Here is an 18,705-nt window from a genome sequence, read left to right on the forward strand (position 1 = left end):
AAAAAAAATTTTTTTTAATTATAAAAAAAAACAACAAAAAAAAACCCACTTGTCTCCCTTTACTTTGTAAAAAATCAAAAATACCCAGAGAAGGAAGTTAATACATTATTTAACCCCTTAATGACATGGCCCCTTTTTTTCTTTTTTCCCCATTTCTTTTTTTCCTCCCCCCTGTTTAAAAAATCACAACTTGTCCCGCAAAAAACAAGCTCTCATATGGCCATGTCAATGGAAAAATGAAAAAGTTATGGCTCTTGAGACGCAACTGCAAAATTAGTTGAAATTCAATGATTAGACCATTTTAAAAAACCTGCCCTGGTGGGCACGACAGGGTGGTAGGAAACCCGCCACTCAAGGGGTTAAATCATTAAAATATAGTCCTTTTTCCCTCCTTTCATTCCTCTCTCACATACCATTGTTTGGGGGGCTACAACCTGTCATTTTAGAAACCAATCCACCATTCAACCCCACCCAATTTTTCTGCCCACCCCTTCAACTGTTCCAGTTAGGCCGCCTGCACACGAGCGTTCCGGATTCCGCTAGCGGATTTTCACGCGCGTATGGTACCTAAATGTGCTTGCGGATAGGTGCGGATGCGTGAAAAATCACGCGCGGATATACGCGGATGTGTTGCGGAAAAAAACGCGCAGAAAAACCAGCAGACACCCCTTATTGTAAACCCAACCCCTAGAGAACTGCCCATTCCTTGGAAAACAGCTTAAAAACCAACACCCAGACTCCGTTTTGTCCCTCTTGCTTGTGCGAGCGCCGTTAAATTATTCTGGCAACATGCTTTCACCCGGTGAGCAGATGTCTTTGTGGGCATGGTTGATCCATGTAACTTTTTTCCGGCGCTTTTCCAGCGTGACTTTATTTCAGTCACTGCAAAAAAATTCACAAGAGGAATTCATTACTGCAGGTTTTGCATTCTTACATCCTGCATTGGCAAGAAATACTACCTATCTCCCTCTACAAATTTGCCTGTGAAGCTCTGCTGTGTGTTGGGACGCCTCCTACCATGCCTACTTCCTGTAGTCATAGCAACCAGTGACTCCATCCGCAGCTGCACTGCGGATGTACTGCGTGAAAAAACGCACCCATTCACTTGTACTGGAGGCTTCACGCGCAGAATCCGACCCAAATTAGAACAGGTCGCAGATTTTTTTCACGCGCATGAAAAAACGCGATACAAATCCGTCCGTCAGGGGACAACTGCGGATCCTCATAGGAGTATATTGGCTGCGGTCTGGGGCAGATAATGTGCCTAAAATAACGCGCTGGAAATTCCGTTCGTGTGCAGGCACCCTTAAGAGGCAAAAAAATATACCAAAACATTTGGTACTGCCAACCCTCCAGACCCTTTGAAGAGTCTCCAATTTAATTCCAGTAAATTTCTTGTTAAATAATAAACTTCTAAATATTGTAAGGAGTCTAAAATATACCGCAATGCAATCCAAACCGGAGAGTTTTGAAGTATATAAAAGGAGTTACGGCATTAAACCATTTTAATAAGATTTCCGCTGCCAATTATCAGCAATGCGAGACGATTCCAGACCTTAACCTTATCCTGAAACATTCGTACCAATGGAAGCGAATTGACAGAAATATACTGTGTTTCCCCTGAAAATAAGACACTGTCTTATATTAATTTTTGCCCCAAAAAAGGGCACAGTGTCTTATTTTCAGGGGGGGGCTTATACTTACCTGGTCCGCGGCGTCCCGATGCCTCCCGATGGTGTCCGGCGGCCTCCTTGTCTCACAGCTGCCTTCTGCTGGAGATAGGGCTTTGAATACCCTGCCTCCATCAAAACGAGCGCTATGATTAGCTAATCGAGCACTGGCAGCCGATCACAGCTGGCGCTCGATGAGCCAATCACAGTCATTCAGTGATGTCATTCACTAAATGGCTATGATTGGCTCATCGAGCGCCAGCTGTGATTGGCTGCAAGCGCTCGATAAGCCAATCACAGCGTTGCTTTGCTGGAGGCGGGGTATTCAAAGCCCCGTCTCCAGCAGAAGATCGGCTGTGAGGCGAGGAGGACACCACACCACTGCAGTGCCGCTGGAGTGCCACCGGAGACTATCGGGATGCAGCGGAGCAGGTGAGTATTGCTTTTTTCTTTGGGGGGGGGGGGGGGGGGGCACCTGAAATATGTCCTATTTTCGGGGGAGGCCTTATATTTCAAGCCTGGGACAGTGCAGGGGATAGTACCGGGCAACGGAGCAGAAGGAGAGCAGAGGTCTAAAACAGCAGAGCTCTGTGTCACAGCAGCGCTTGTCTGGCAGGAGGAGGTAAAGAAGCCGATTGGTGGAGGCCAAGAAACAGCAGCAGTTCCCGCCGGTGTTTACGACCAATCAGTGGCAGTGGGGAAAAGAGAAAACTTTTAAGTGATCACACATTTGTTCGCGAGATTTTGAGTTTGTTTGCACAACCGCGATTTAGTTAGTGCGATTGCGCATTTAAACTAGCAATTGCGTGAACAAATGCTGATGCGATGAATTTCAGCACATTCACTTTATAAGATGCAGCAATTTTTTTTACCCCGCTTTGTGAGGAAGAAAAGTGCATCTTATAAAGTGAAAAATACGGTATATTGCCACCATGAAATATTTCTTTTGCACAAGAATACATTCATAACAAAGAAATCTCCCCACAGAATCTATAAAAGAGAACACTTAAAAGAGATGTTTTTTATGAATCAGTACACTTACTAAATGCGAATAACAGAATGAAAAGAATGTGCCCATACTGAATGGTGAGGCAAGTGTTCATTACCTTTTGTTAAAGGAGATGTCTCGAGGCAGAAGTGTTTTTTTTTTTTGCCCAGTCCCCCTAATTAAGCAAACATTACTAAGCCCCCCTGTAAATGACTTTTCTAGCTGGTTTGTACTTACCGTTCCAGCGTTTCAGCAACTTATAAATATTTTCCCAAGATGGCCGCCGTCTCTTTTCCCTTCGCTTGCTGTAGCCCGACGTGCGCGCTCCCGAGACGCTACCAGCTGTGTCTCCCTGACAACCAGACGCCACGCAGCCGCTGACCGGACCCCTGGAGTGAACACGGCCGACCAGTCACCCACCACCAGGCAGCAGGTAACCGGAGCAGCCCCCCGGCACAGCGGCAGCCCCCCCATCGCAGCGACAAACCCCCCCCCATCGCAGCGGCAGCCCCCCCCCCCATCGCAGCGGCAGCCCCCCCATCGCAGCGGCAGCCTCCCCCCCCCCCCCCCCCGCGCAGCGGCAGCCGCCCCCCCCCCCCCCCCATCACTTACCAGGACGGCGGGACAGCTGGGCGGCTTCTCCGGACAGCTGGGCGGCTCTGCACCTTCCTCTAACAGAGGATGGTACAGAATGGCAGCTCCAGCGCGCTCCCGAGAAGTTACAGCTCGTCTGCGCATGCGCAGAAGAGCTGTAGCAGCGAGCACGCTGAAGCGGCTCGTGCTCAGACCAGAAGAAAGGACTGCGCAAGCGCGTCTAAAAAAGCAAGCCGCCGGCGATTTTAGACGGATCCATGGAGACGAGGACGCCAGCAACGGAGCAGGTAAGTGAATAACTTCTGTATGGCTCATATTTAATGCACGATGTATATTACAAAGTGCATTAATATGGCCATACAGAAGTGTATAACCCCACTTGCTGCCACGAGACATCCCCTTTAAATGTGCTTCTAATAGACAAATTATACCTGGCTGAAATTGTTGAATAAATGAAAAAAAAATGTATTTTGGCTTTTAGTTTTGTCCCACATACCCGGCACACTCTACAAATTTTTATTAAAGAGGTTTTGCCATTTAGAAAAAAAAAAAATCTATCCTTACGTATTCCTCCCCTGGCAGTCTACTTACAGCATCTTCTACTAACCGATCTTCTCCTGGCTCCTGCAGTCCCCTGGGTCACCTCACCACAAGCCAGCCGGATCCTCTTCTTCACTAGTGAAGTAGCCTACACTGCCTAGCAGGAAGCGCTGGAGGCTATTGCTGGGACTGCGCATGTGTGCTGTCTCGCAGCGTTAACCAAAGGACGCTTCGTCACCGGAAGACAAAGAATCGGCCAGCTGGAGGTGTGGTGATCTAGGGGGACTGTAGGAGACACGAGAAGATCGGCGGGGAGAAGGTGTGGTAAGCAGACTGCCTCAGGAGGAATAGCAAAGGATTGATTTTTAAATTTTTTTTTTAATGACAAAACCCCTTTAACCTGTTGAACCATGGTAAATGATATTCAGTATTTATGTTTTATACATCCATTTACACTGACATGATAGAAAAGGAAAAAGAGCGAGAAGTAGAGTTAAAAAACAAACCCATATTAGCTAGTGCTTTTACCTAGGCGTAGTGATAATAATCAAAAACAATCCAAATACCACAGTAAGGGTACTAATACTAAGGATACAATCCTTCCACCTTTTCTGGAGCCCCACCAGTCACAAATTAATTCTATTTCCAGAACATCTGCTTTATATTGCAAAATATGGATAGACTGCTCGCATGTACTAATTGTATCCTTCATAGGAACACTTTTTTCTTCCATTTCATTTATACGTGTCTCTGCTTTAGACAATCTCTCATTAACTTTCTAAAAATCATGTCTTATAAATCTAACATCCTCTTTCAGGCTAGCAACCTGAGCAGAGAGGGAAGCGAGAAGTACTGCTTTTAGTCGAAGCTAGAAAAACATTGCATAGAGTAGGTGCATTCTGTGTATCATTTTGCATATATACACACCACTAGTTTGTGCTGAAATTGACTTTATAATAGTATTCTCAGAGGCAAATAAAGCATATAAAGCAGGGCCATGCTTATCCTTCCCAATTACAGAGTGAGATTGTCAGGACTCGAACATGCAACCTCCTGCACATTAGTCAGCAGCTCTCTCCATTAGGCCATCCAGGACTTGGAGAGCGCCTCTACTGAAACTTAGCCATATTTCTCTGTTTCCCTGTCTTGGCTCCACCCTGTTCCTGATTAAGCCTCCTATATAAACCTGAGCCTGTTTCCTCCTCCCTTGCATGGTTATTGTGCTCAACTAGCCATTTATCAAGCTCTACAATGCCTGCTCCTCTGCTATTCAACTGAGACCTTCTGATACCGGCCTCTGGCTTCCCTCCTGACAACGCGACCCGCCTCCTCCATTTGTACCGTGACACAGACCTTCTGATGCTGACCACTGGCTTACCTCATGACAACATGACCCGCCTCCTCCAATTGTTCTGCAAACAAGACCTCCCGTTGCTGACTCCTGGCTTGTCCCTGACTACTCTCTCCACACCTGCAGCTACTACACCTGAGGCTCCAACCCAGAGCTATAGAGATTAATGTATTAAAAGTCCCATGAGAGAAAACAAATACAACTGTAGATGTGTTATGAGGATTTCTTACGGGGGGTTCCAGGAGAAGGTGAATGAGCAGATTTCGCCGACCTGCTTGCTGCATTTCACTGCGAAGCGATCAGAATAGTCAAAGCATTCATTGCACAGTCACCCAGCTCAATATTCAATATCGCCTCCAATGTTGCACAGGCAGCCGCACAATGTAAAGTATTCACAGCAGCGTTTACAGATATCCGAGTCTGAGCGCCATTATTTTGTGCACATGCACCACTAGCCAAAAATGCTACCAAAAAAGTGTGTGTGAAGGAAGCCGTGTTTGTCTTTCCTCCTTCATTACCAGAATAAGTGTCTTAGAAAAAAAATAATGCACAATCTAGGCAGGGATATAACATTGTGTTGTGATTCATCTTTTCTACACTGACAAGGTAGGCTCATCCGAATATAGGCTGCCTGTCCACGGCCAATGATTCCCACTGTGTGAAGCTTTCCATAGCGTTGCCCACGGGATTTAAATCGCGGCATGCCGCGCTTCTCCGCGGTGAGCCTGTCTATCAGATAGGCTCACCTCTGAGACCTGACAGCTCTCTGATATTCCACCTTGGCCGTGGACAGAGGGCCATACTGTGATACACTCAACTCCTCTTCTGTAATACATTCAGTAATCTTTTACCTGATAACAGTTTTTTGTACTGAACATGAAGTACACGACTTGTGGATCGCCCGTGCATAATGCTATATAATGTCATTTCAGTCCATTTGAGCAAGTCTTTCATTAAACATTAGGGCTGGGCGGAAACGTTAGTCTTGCACTATATTGTGGCCCAAGAAAACCATCAGTCTGTAGCTAAATTTACATCTGAGGCACACTTTTTCCCACCAACATCAATCTCTATGCTTGGGACGATTTGTCAATACCTCCTCCTATAAATTTCCAAGTTTAGACCAAAATCTCAATCTTCAGTTGCACTTTTCAAGGCTTGTGAGCTGTAAAGCCCTTTATGTCATCATAGCCAAAGAGAAAATCAGTGACAAACATAAAAGCCAAGAATGACATACATAATATTTATCTACTAGTACTGGGTCTATTACAGTATATAAAAGGGTGAATAAATAATGATTCTCTACAAGGGGTTGTACCAAGATTAACTTATATCACCTTGTGAGTGGTGTTTGTGCATGCGCGGTGGTACTTCATTCATATTCAATGTGACTGCCAGACACAGCCGAGTACAAGCACTTGTACTTGGCTACTTCCGTCAGACCCAATGAGATGAACGGAGCGGTGACCACCGCTTTATTCAATCTGACGTGACTGCAAGTGGCTGCAGAATTTGGGGGGATGGCTGGGGGTCTTAGCCGTGAGACTTCCACCAATCAGACTTTTATCACCTATCCTAGTCTTCGTAAAAACTCTTTAAGACTTATGTCTGTTACATAAGACAGCCTTGTTTGTCTACGGAGAAAATGCAAGGTGGACTACTGTAAGGGCGGCTTCACACGGGCCTTTAAACAAAACTGCTCGCCCTGTGTTTTTGCGCATAAACGAGGTTGTTGCGGTAGATGTGCTCTTGTGTCTGCACATATTACTGTACTTTTAGCACACGCAGGGACAGTTCACACATGTATGACACAAACTTTCTGTGGATTTAATGACTATTTAAACCTAAAGAGCTCCAGATCTGTTCTTTTCCCTGTGTTTTGCGCAGTGCCACACCCTTCCCTTTGTGCATTTGTATATCACTCAGACTTCTATGGGTCTTTTGCTGCGCAAAACGCAGGAAAACAGAGCAGGTCCTACCTTTCACTACAGGTGAAATGCACGCATAAAACACGTAATTGAGAACGTACCACAGAAATCAATGGATTCTATTTTTGTGTCTACGGTGCTAATATTTTTCACGCACAAAAATACACCCATGTGAAGAAGCCCTCAAGTTTTCAGTGTCAGTGATGCTTTTTCCTGAGCATAATCTCCCATTGCATCACTGCCCCTTACGTGTGACTGACCCTTTTCTCGTGTGAAAGTCAGGAGGAGTTTCTAATATTAAAAACGCCTCGCATGAAAATTGCAATGCGATAAAAAGGAAACTCCATAGGGAAACATGGAAGATTAAAAAAGAAAAAAAATTCCAAAATGCAGAAAGATGGGCCATGCTGCAATTTTTTCCCACTCCACATTGCATGAGTGAAAACATTGCAAATGGGAATGAAACCATAGAAAATCATTGGTTTCATAATTCTGCGTTTTCACTCACTCTTGCATCGCGCAATTTTATCGCAAGTATGAAGGCACCTTAAGAAGGTACTTACTTAAATACTTCCTGCTCTTTTACATGATTTGCAATGACCTTTATGTTGTGTCAACCAGACAAGTGATAAAGTCATAGGTGAAGGTCTGAGTGTGAGAATAGCACATTTCATGACTCTTGTCTATGAACTAGCCCAGCTTGCCATTTCCCATGTAGATCTGGTCAGACATGTATGCTTCCCCTCCATGGAAATCTTTGGGCTATAAGGAAACAAGTGATAGGAGTTCATAAATCCCGCTGATATCACTGGAGAGCTGACCGCACATATGCATTCACATCTCCACAGCAAAAAAGGAAAATACCTATTCTGGAGATTAGTGGTAAGCCCTATAAAATGGGGAGTTCGCTGCCACAGCCCTGCTGACTCCATTGTTGTCCATTGTCCCTCTACTCCCTTGTTTTCCCTATAAAGGCTCTTCTTAGCTTCAGTTCCCAGAGTTGTGACTGTATCAAGTGGGCGGTCCGCACTGCCTGCTGTCAGTGGGTGATGTCGGAGTTGATTGACTTTGAACAGCAGGGACCGCCCACTTGACAAATTCATGATGAAACTAATTAGTCTGTATGGAGGAACAGGAGGGAGCAGAGCGAATAGTGAGACGTCATCAGAGTCAGTAGAGCCACAATTGCAAAGGTATGCAGTCAGCCCTACTGACAAGGGAGGTTGTCTTTAACACCTCCCCGCCCCAGAGTGTAAATAAACGCCCTGGGTGGGAAGCAGTTCCACGAATTGGTGTACATTTATGCCTTATAAATAGCACAGGTCCAGAAGCTGCAGTGAGAACCGGCTGTAACTAACAGACGACCTCCTGTTGCAAGAACGGTGGGTCGGTGAGAACACTGATCTCCCACTGTTAGCACCTTACAAGCCGCAATCAATGTTGATCACTGCATGTAAAGGGTTCACATAGAGAGGGCTCTCCCTCTATGACATCATCAGCCCTTCACCATGCAATTGTGGTGGCGACCAATGGGTTGCCATGGCAGCTGAATTATGCAAAGTGGCGCCCGTGTTTGTCATTGCCTATGATCGCTATCAGTAGCAATAATGCATTGCAGTGTACTGCAATGTATTATTAATGTGATCATAGGATCAAAGGTTCAAGTCCCCTACTGGGGCATAAAAAAAGAAACTAAAAATGGTAAAAAACACACCTTTTTTGAAGGCATTTAAGGGGGGCTAAGTTAAGTTAGGTGTCTGCGATGTGTTATGAATATAGGAGAGGTTGGAATATATTAAAGGGTTCTTTTCTGGAGTCTGATATTAACCCTTTCCAATCCACTGTCTGACATCTAAAGACATTCTGATTGAAGGCTGTATCCGGCAGGGCATTCTTACTTTATATTACTGGCCGCTCTGTTGTCGGGGGCCTCTCCAGCATGTCCCATACCGCAGAACTGGCTCTAGCCAGCAGATGGCGCCATTGTATAATGGCAGAAAGAGAAAGCCCCCTAGGAAACCCTATATCCAAAATTGGATTGCAAAGGGTTAATATAGCATCTGAATATATGTAGGGAGTCTGAATATATTTAGGGGATCTGGAGTCTGAAATTAAATTAACGGTCCGATCTGGGGTTTGATATTAATAAAGAAGATCCAAATATATTTAGCCCCGTTCTTTTATATAAGACCCCCCCCCCCCTTGGGAAGGACACTCCCAGTTTGATGCCGTGATCATCTTCTGAACTATTACCCTGTGAAGGGCTCTCTGTGGCTGACATCTCTGTTAAAGAACAAGGCAATGCTCATGTCGCATATTGTTGGCTAAGTTGCATTTATGATTGCTATATACCATTTACAAAAACTTTTGATCCCCGTGTAACTGCAGTCACTGCTGAAGCCTCGTTATGTAAAGTGCTGGCATATTCTACAGTGCGAATATTCACATAATGTGGGCTCGGACCATTAGAGTCATACGTCTGGCAGCGTCAAAATCCTTCAATCACAAGTCAATGAAAGCCCAGAAAATACCATAGTCACAGTAGAAACAGTCAGCATCGCTGTAGAGTCCCCCTGCAGCTATTATTCTCTAGGGCTATGTTGTGTCCAGGTTGTGCATCCATGTATTCTGAACTACTTGTACCTATGTGGGATATGCAGTACGATTTACTCTACTCACCCGTCTTCCTTCCAGAAACTTTAGCGCTGTCCCAATATTGGCCACCCCGTGGATGCGTTTCATTTGCTTGCCTTGCTCACATGGCTGAAACATTAATAAAAGGATGTCATTCTTTTAGAAGACTAACATTGCCATAGAACTTACAGGAACTACATAACCATGCAGGCAGCGACCAATTGCTGCCTAAAATGTGCAATAACATAAAATGTACTACTGAACCATATTATGTCAGCAGAAGGCAGAGACGCTAATAAGGGTTTGAAAATATAGAAAAATTATACTCACTAATGTAGCAGAAACGTACTGAAAGGGGTTTTCCTAGCTAAGCAAGTGAGAGCGTGCCGTAAGGCCTATCTTACACGGGCATATGGTCACTACATATTACAGGCGTGATACGCAGTACCAATCTCCCATAGGCTTTCTCCAGGCTCACACAGACTCATCACTGATCATTCAGCAAGTGATGGTATAACATGAACCCCTCTCAGAAGAGTATAAGTTGCTGCAAGCATATCTCTCAAACACAAGCACATAGCAAGTAATCCCCATGCATTATCTCGGCGTGTATGTGCGTGTATAACGCGCCAAATAGAGCATAAGTAATACACCCTGCAAAAAAAAATGCTGGTGTGAGTGGCCCAATACAAATCAATGCGCTACTGACATTGCGTGTCATGCGCGGGAGAATTGGGCGTCTGACGTGCAATGACAATACGCCCTAAACTGCGTCTCTCACACACAGCATGAAAAATGTGTGCGAAAAAAATCGCTGCGCGCTTTATCTTGGCGTGTATTATGTGTGCATACATGCGAAGATAGTGCATGGGGATTGGCGGCGCACAGCAGGTATTCATGTCATTGTGTACTTGCGGCACGGAGCATCTTACACTCATCTGAGAGATGCCTTAGGTTATACCAGTTAAGATTCAATCTCTGGGACCCATCCGACTGCTGGGATTAGGCGGTCCCTCCTGTCCAGGCGCTGCGCCGACACCCTAACACCCTTCATCTGCAGTTCTCTGAGCAGCTCCTCAGCGGTAACGGTGCTGTGCACAGAAAATACATTCACATGTAATCTGCATACAAAGCTGGATATCTGTACATGTATTACGGATCTCATAAGAACCTGAGTTGAAACTTGCATTATATTTGCTGTTGCTGGTTATCAGTGCAAACAGCCGACAGGTTTGTCACATCTAACAGCTCAGCCCAACTTCAACCATTAAGTAGAACTACTGTTCTCCTACATCGGATTGTTATACAGTTCTTCCCATAAAGGGAAAATTGCATCACCAGAGCAAGAACTGTGCAAACCTTTAACCAGCGAGCAATATTGGCAGATTGCAGAATTATAACTGTGATCTAGAATGTGATTGGGGATCTGGACAGTGATGTGGCTGTAGGGGGCGCCTGATACTGTCAGAGCCGATACTGGCAGGGTTACCAACCAACTGGAAGGAGCAGTGCAAAACCCCAAAACATGGAGGGAGCCTTTAGGGTTACTGAGGGTCGTGGACGACTAAACGGCTAACAACTTAAAGGGACCTTTCACACGGGACGGAAAAGGCCGCATGATGCAGCACAAGCCGCAGTAAAATCTGCACCAGAATCCACAGTCCACTTGTGACTTTGGATGCAGAATTTTGGCTTAAAACCTGCCTTTCTCGTATAAAAGGTCCCCAAAAACACGTTTCTTTTGTTGTTGTTTTTTTTTGTTTTTTTTAAAAGGTGCTCACTTTTTACAATGTTTGAGAGAGGAGTGAGTTTACAGGGTGGAGTCCAAGGTGGCATTGCAGGCAGAGGAAGCTTACCAAGTTCTCCTTGGTGCAAGATCTGAGAAGACTGCTCTTCTCAGTTGTTATTGAGTGATGATGCTGAGTGGCCGAGGCTCCTGTGGATGTCGTACATTTCACCCTGAGCTGAAATGCCACATTGGTCTCTTAGTGACCCTAGCCACTACCTATGCTGGCACGGTTTCTTCTGTGCTCCTCTCTTAGGACAGCAGTATGGGTACATACATTTATATATTTGTGGGCAAAGTTATGCGATTTTGTATGCAATGACAGTGTGTACCTGTAGATATGTATGCTTCAGTAATGGAAGTATATACATCTGTGTGTGCCTGTATATGTATGCTTCAGTAATGGAAGTATATATGTGTGTGTGTGCCTGTATATATTTGCTGTCATAAAATGACATAAATGTGTCAATATGTCCGTATGACTGATTGATAGAATAACTGCATCATGATGTGCTGTAGACTCTTGCTATCTGCAGCCACCACTAGAGGGAGCGCAGGAGCCTACTGCATACAGTTATGCATTATTTTAAATAAATTGGGCCCAAAAATTTAGGGGATAAATTATATTTTGTTGCACTGGATCTCTAACCCATGCAGTTTACTAGGACCCTATAGCCTCTCTTCAAATTATAGTGCAATGTTCAAGCACCACAGTAGTGCATTTGTCATCACTTAGTCACTTACCAGTTTTTGTCCGGACAAGACTTCTAATAATGCAAGCAGCTTCGTCCCATCTTTTATATCTTCAAACAGATCACTGATGAGTAGTGGAGGGTTACGCTGCAACAAAGCAGATGCATGAGGCCAATGCTTCCCGTACAATAGAGATCCCTCTCAAACTAAAGAGTACAGAATAGTACAATAAAGAAGTTATGTAGTGTAGAGGGCATGTTAGGTTTCCTAGTAGTGTCAGAGCCGTACTTAGGCCGCTTTCATACGGCGGTAAAAATCATGTGAGATTTGTGCGTTGCGAGACGGTACGTCACATGTACACGAGCGCAATATGGGGCCTCGTTTCACGGACCGATATCACGCTCGGCTGTGTGTAGGAAGCCTTAGGTGGGAAGTCGAGGGTCCACTAGTGGAAATGATTAAGGGGATCCACCCTACAGCTGCAGGGGTAGATTACCGGCTCATTATTAGGCCTGTGTGTCCTCTGTGTGATCACCATGAAGTATGTCAAGCTGTGCCAACTGCCTGAGGCCCTTGATGTACCATTATGCCAAGCTGCAGAAATAGGTTGAACTGCATGTTTTTAATAATATACAAAAACAAAATACTTATAAAAAATCTCACCAACACACTCCTCCCCCACAACAATATCCCCCAAAATAATAACATTTTTGTTTTTCTGGTGACATATGAGGGCTTGTTTTTTGCAAGGTACCATATAGGCCTTCTGTCCACAGGCGACATGTCACCGCGTTACCCGCTGCGTATAAAAATTGTGGCATGCTGCAACTTTCCGCAGTAAAAAAATGCTACCCTGCGGCGGCTCCCGCAGCGGTATTTTGCAACACCCGTGGACAGCCAGCCTAAGGCCTCATGTCCACGGGGAAAATCAGATCCGCTGCAGATTCTCCATGGAGAATCTGCAGCGGGTCCCTCCTGCCCCGCGGACATGAGCGCTGAAAATAGCAATTTTAAAACATTTACCTATCCGTAGCGGCCGGCGAAGCTCTGCTCTTCCTCACGGCCGGATCTTCATTTTCGGCCGGCGGATGAATTCCTGACGCCGGCGGCACGTCGCCGGCACGTCGTCGACGTGCCGCGCGCATGCGCCGGGCACATCCGCCGAGCTGAAGCAAGGGAGATGCGGCCGTGAGGAAGAGCAGAGCTTCGCGGCCCGCTGCGGGTGAGTAAATGCTTTAAATTCCTATTTTAGGTCTCCCGCGGATCCGGACGGCTTCCATAGGCTTCAATAGAAGCCCGCGGGAGCCGTCCCCGCGGGAGACCCGCATGAAAATGGAGCATGGTCCAGATTTTTTCATGCTCCATTTTTTTTAAAATCGCTTTTATTGATGATCCGCGGGTATTTATCTACCCGCGGGTGGTCAATGCATCCCTATGGGGTGCGGATCCGCGCGCGAGAGATCCGCTGCGGATTCTAAATCTCATTTTGCCCGTGGACATGAGCCCTTAAAGTACCATATAATGCATTGGAAAGCTTTTAAGCACTTCTAAGATGGGAAATACGGAAAATATAACGCAGCTGCATAATTTCAATTGCATTTTATTCAATTTTTGAGATGGGGTGACGAAAAAAAAAGCACAATTCTGGCATTGCAAAAAATTTTTTATGACAGCGTTCACCGTCTGGGATTAATGATGTGATATTTTAATAGATTGGAACTTTACAGACACAGCTATTGCAATTTTTACTTTTTATTTTTTGATGCAATGACTTTTCTTTAATACTTTTTACTTTTTGCAATAGTTTAAAGGTTTTTCTTTTACTTATTTTTCCCTTTTTTTTAGTTCACGTATGGGACTTGAACTTGCAATTAACAGGCCTCCTATTAATATGCAATACTTGTTAGGGACCTTACACAGCAGACAGAATTAGTCTGCGTGGGCATTTATGCGTCACAATGTTATCACTATGAGGATTGAATGTCGCACCTGTTAAAAACCGCACGTCTTTACTTCAAAACCGCAAGATTAAATTCCACAGCTGTTGCAGATTTCTGACATACAGGAGATGTAATCCCACAATTAAAGTCTACATAAAAAAACTATAGAAATTCCGCAAAGGCATTCTGCAGTTAAAAACACATCAAATGCACTAATTGACAAAAGCTGCACCTGCACCGCGTTCTGTGAACAATTCAATACGGTGTGAAAGGTCCCTCATAGGTATTTTATTAACAGACAAACAATCATGGCAGCCCTGGGGCCTGGGGGAGGGGGGGGGGGGGGTCGTTCACAACATTTAAATCCTGATCCATTGGAACATTTAAAAATACTGCTGTCAGAATTGACAGCGGTATTTAAAGGGTTAACAGCTGTGATCGGTGTTATCTCTGACCATGGCTGTTGCAGGCCGTCCATACATCCTAACGCTCTGCCCCATCCCATTGCAAACGCCAGAGTGAAGGAGAGAGACAGAGAGGCGGTGAGAGGGAGGGAAGGGGAGGACTGCTCAGATGGAAGAGTATATCGGCCAGCCGTGAAAAAGCCGATATATAGGTGCACCCACTGCACCTCATTTGGCTTAATAGCCATTTAAATCAGAGAGGGGTGATTCTCCTGCCCATGGGAAATATCGGTGCCTGTGCAAATACATACAGTATTGTGCACGGACACATTCTCTGCGCAAAAACATTCCGCAGAAGGAGCGTATTTTGTAATACTCTTGTGTAACAATACCCTTAACCCCTCAGTGACCAAGCTTTTTTTGGTTTTTCCATTTTCGTTTTTTAACCCCCTTTTTAAAAAAAAGTAACTTTTTTTATTTATCCATCGATGTAGTTGTATGATGGCTTGCTTGTATTTTTCAATTGTACTAGTTAATGTACCATATAATGTACTGAAAACCTTTTTTTTTAATTGTACGTGGAGAAAAATGAAAAAAATATGACTTTCCGCCATCTTTCAGTGCGTCTTGTTTCTACGGCGCACAAACTGGAACAAAAATGACCTGATAACTTTATTCTATGTGTCAGTACGATTACTACGATACCAAACTTTTTTTTGCTGTACTACTTGTATTTTTTTCAAAGACCTTTATTTTTTTTTTAATTATTTTTTACCGCCATCTTCAGCACGCAATAGCTTTTTTATTTTTCCTTCGACATAATTGCGCGAGGACTCATTTTTTGCGGATCGTCCTGTAGTTTGCGTTGGCATTTTGGAATACATACGACTTTTTGATTGCTTTTTATTGCATTTTTTCTTTGAGACAGGGTGACCAAAAAAAACCATTTCTGGCGTTCTTTTTTTTTTTTTCTGACGACATTTATCGTGCGGAGCTAAATGATGCATTTCTTTGATAGATCGGACTTTTATGGACGCAGAGATACCAAATATGTATTTTTGTTTTATTATTTAGATTCCTTTATTATAAATATGGCAAAAGTTTTTTAAAAACTATTATTACTTAAAAAAATAAAAATAAGATCATAAAGTTTTACTAATAATTTATTTTTTTTTTTAAAGTGCCCAGAGACAACAACTTTCGATGCTTTGATTGCTCCTGCAGTATGATGTCATGCCAAAGCATTACATCATACTGCAATTTGGCAGGCAGTCAATCAAGCCGCCCCACAGGCCATACCTGACCCCTGGACATCGTTCGGTGGATTTAAATGCCACTGGAAGAATTGACAGTGGCATTTAAAGGGTTATCAGCTCCGATAGGTCGCACATATTATCGGAGCTGTTGCCGGCAGGTTTCAGCTGCTAGAAACAGCCGGCAGCCACATTGTATAGAGCGAGATTACCCCACGATCTCCCTTCATACATGTCCTGCAGCTGCCGGTCACTAAGGGGCTAAACTACAAATTTTTTTTTTTTTCTTTCTTTTTTTATATTTAGTGCAATGAACACAAAATCTTAATCAGACAGAACCCTTTAATGAAGCAATCACTCACTTCTGACGTTTCCCATTTCCTAAACCAATTCATATCAAGTCAAACCCAGGAAAACTTTTTTCTTTCCATTCACAAACCTAAAGTTCCTGATTGTTATGTAAACACTAGGATTTTCTAAAAGGGCAAATCCATCATGGCTCAGTCGGAGACCTTTCAACCTTCCTGTACCGCCAGCCATGTCTGTGCATTCTCTAGAAAGCTACTCTTCCATTCTTCTGGGTAAATACTGAGGAATCATTTGTGTCCCTTGATGCAGTGGTTTCTGACATTCCTATATAACAAAGGTTTGACCCAAGGGCACATGTTATTGTGCGTGGTACAGGGCTGAAGCAGAAGGGGCTTTGGCACAGGATACAACTAGCAAAGAAAGGACTAATGCAGGAGGGAAATTGGAAGGCATAATCTGCAGTCAAAACTACACTTCAGTTTATGCCAGGAGGCTGAATTTAATCTATTATGATCAACGGATATTTCAGAGGACATCCTGGAATTAGAGCAACATGAGCCATATGAGCGTCAAACCTGTAAAAAAAAGTTGCATATTTCTGCCCTCAGCTGAATAGGTTAATTCCATGAATTTGACCTTAGTGTGTATGTATTGGGGATATAGGGACCTTTCTCCGTAAGTTGTGATGAATTCTGCACCAAAATCCGCACGGCTCTGTGTACATTTTAGTGCTTAAAGAAAACGGTTTAAATCAGCCTCTTATTCTATATCAAAATCTGCAGTTAGAACGGTGGATTTTGGTGTGGAAATCTGCAGCGGCAAATTCTACTGCGTCCCGATGGAATTATTCTGCCCGTGTGAAAGGTCCCAAAAGAGAAAATTAAATTGAGAGCACTTCTGGGGACAAATATGAGTGTCACACGTGATGATATATAAACAACAGGAAATAAAAACTAAAGAGAGATTTCACAATACTCTTTTTTGCTGAAACACAATAAAATCCTTCATTTCTGCCAGTAACTGTATTATGTCATGGAGGTGCGGTCAATTGTGCTAAGCGACTAAAGTTTCACTAAACTGTGAAAGTTTGGAATGATATGTCATAATAGTTTCCAATGACTATGCCAGTATCAACGTAAATGAGAACAAAAAAAGGCCATCCGTTACAATGTTTGCTTTGACAGTGTGCTTCCTCTCCACTTGGACTGCACACAGGAACATGGAAATGGCATGACATGTGGTCACTAGTGAAACGTCCCATCTGCATGCTGATCTCACAGAATAGCTCAGTATACGGCGTATGTGCGCACTGCAGAGGATACTTATGCCGGCTCCGGATACGGTCATACAGTGATGTTATCAGAATCGCCTCAACTTGTAAAATCTTACTACTTTTCAATAGAAGAAAAAGATTATCTGTTTTGGGTTTTGCTAATTTTTCCTCCAGACTTCTATCTATCTGCCTATACTGAATCTAACACGCACTGAGCGACAAATCACTCACTTGTCGGAGTCACTTGGCTTTTAGAACTAAAAACCAATCGACTATCAGTTCATGTAAACAGGAGATGTTCAGTGTTTGGCCGAAAGGATCCCAACCATTCCATTCGCTTGAAGGACTATTGCCCACGTGCAAGCACAGCAGTGATAGTCAGGAAGCACCCAACAGCCGTCCCGTGTAAAGGCACCTAAAGAGAGCTCATTCTACTTCCAACAGCTGTAGCTCCGGTTCTGTTGCGGCTACAGCCACGCTTTTGGTTTCCTTTTCAATGAGACCAAGATCATGACTGTAGCCAAGATAGAACCGGAGCTACAGCTATTGGAAATGAGAGATTGAAAATATAGAATTTACAACTGTCACATCAGTCTGTGTGCAAGAGCGTGTGAGGGGGCGAGGGGACAGGATAAGGGCTTTTACAGATGAATGCATGCACAAATACACTCGCCGCTGCAGCATGAACAAGTACACAGGCATTTTTTCAAGTTCAAAATCTACGCTATTGTGTGTGCAAAAAAAGCTGAAAGATAGGGCAAGGCCTATCTTTTCTCATGCATAGGAATATTGAGTGAGAAACACTCCTGTGAGAACAAGACCATTGAAATCAACGGCTTTGCTTCATCGTGTTTTCCACAATGTTCCGCAAACACAGTAAGCCCTAAGCAAGCAGCAGAGAAGGATCTGCGATTCCCTCGTCCTCCTGTCCCAGAAATTGTGACATTGACATAGTTCGGTTTAAACAGCAATCGTTCTCATTCATTTATACAGCGAATGTGAACGACTGAACGATTTCTCGTTAATGAGTCAAAGATGTATCTGCCTGTATAAACAGGCTGCACGAACGAATGAGCTAGCGGTGACGTCATTCGCTCGTTCAAACGATAAACCGACCCCTAGTGGTTTTATAGAAAAATTAAAAAGTCATATATATTAAACCTGAAAATGGTAACAATAAACAATCGCTGTCCCACAAAATACAAGCCCAAGTGTAAAAGTACTAAAACACAATAAGACCTGTAGAAATTTGCTTTTTTCCCCCATTGAAAATTAATAAAAAATGTATTCAAAACATTATGTGTATCCAGAATGAGTTCCTATAAAAGCTAGTTCTGCAATA

General features: G+C 43.9%; 1 protein-coding gene across 1 annotated transcript in view; it reads right to left on the bottom strand.

The window, feature by feature from the left end:
* The window catches only part of SYNE1 (spectrin repeat containing nuclear envelope protein 1), a 575,530-nt gene that overhangs the window by 434,193 nt on the left and 122,632 nt on the right, over positions 1–18,705 (bottom strand). The window contains exons 4-5 of the mRNA XM_066595961.1: positions 12,236–12,331; positions 9,751–9,834 (exon numbers count right to left, since the gene is read on the bottom strand). Coding sequence (XP_066452058.1) covers positions 9,751–9,834; positions 12,236–12,331 — 180 coding nt within the window. The remainder of the gene's footprint in view (positions 1–9,750; positions 9,835–12,235; positions 12,332–18,705) is intronic.

This window comes from Eleutherodactylus coqui, chromosome 3, assembly GCF_035609145.1.
Source record: "Eleutherodactylus coqui strain aEleCoq1 chromosome 3, aEleCoq1.hap1, whole genome shotgun sequence".
Lineage (NCBI taxonomy): Eukaryota > Metazoa > Chordata > Amphibia > Anura > Eleutherodactylidae > Eleutherodactylus > Eleutherodactylus coqui.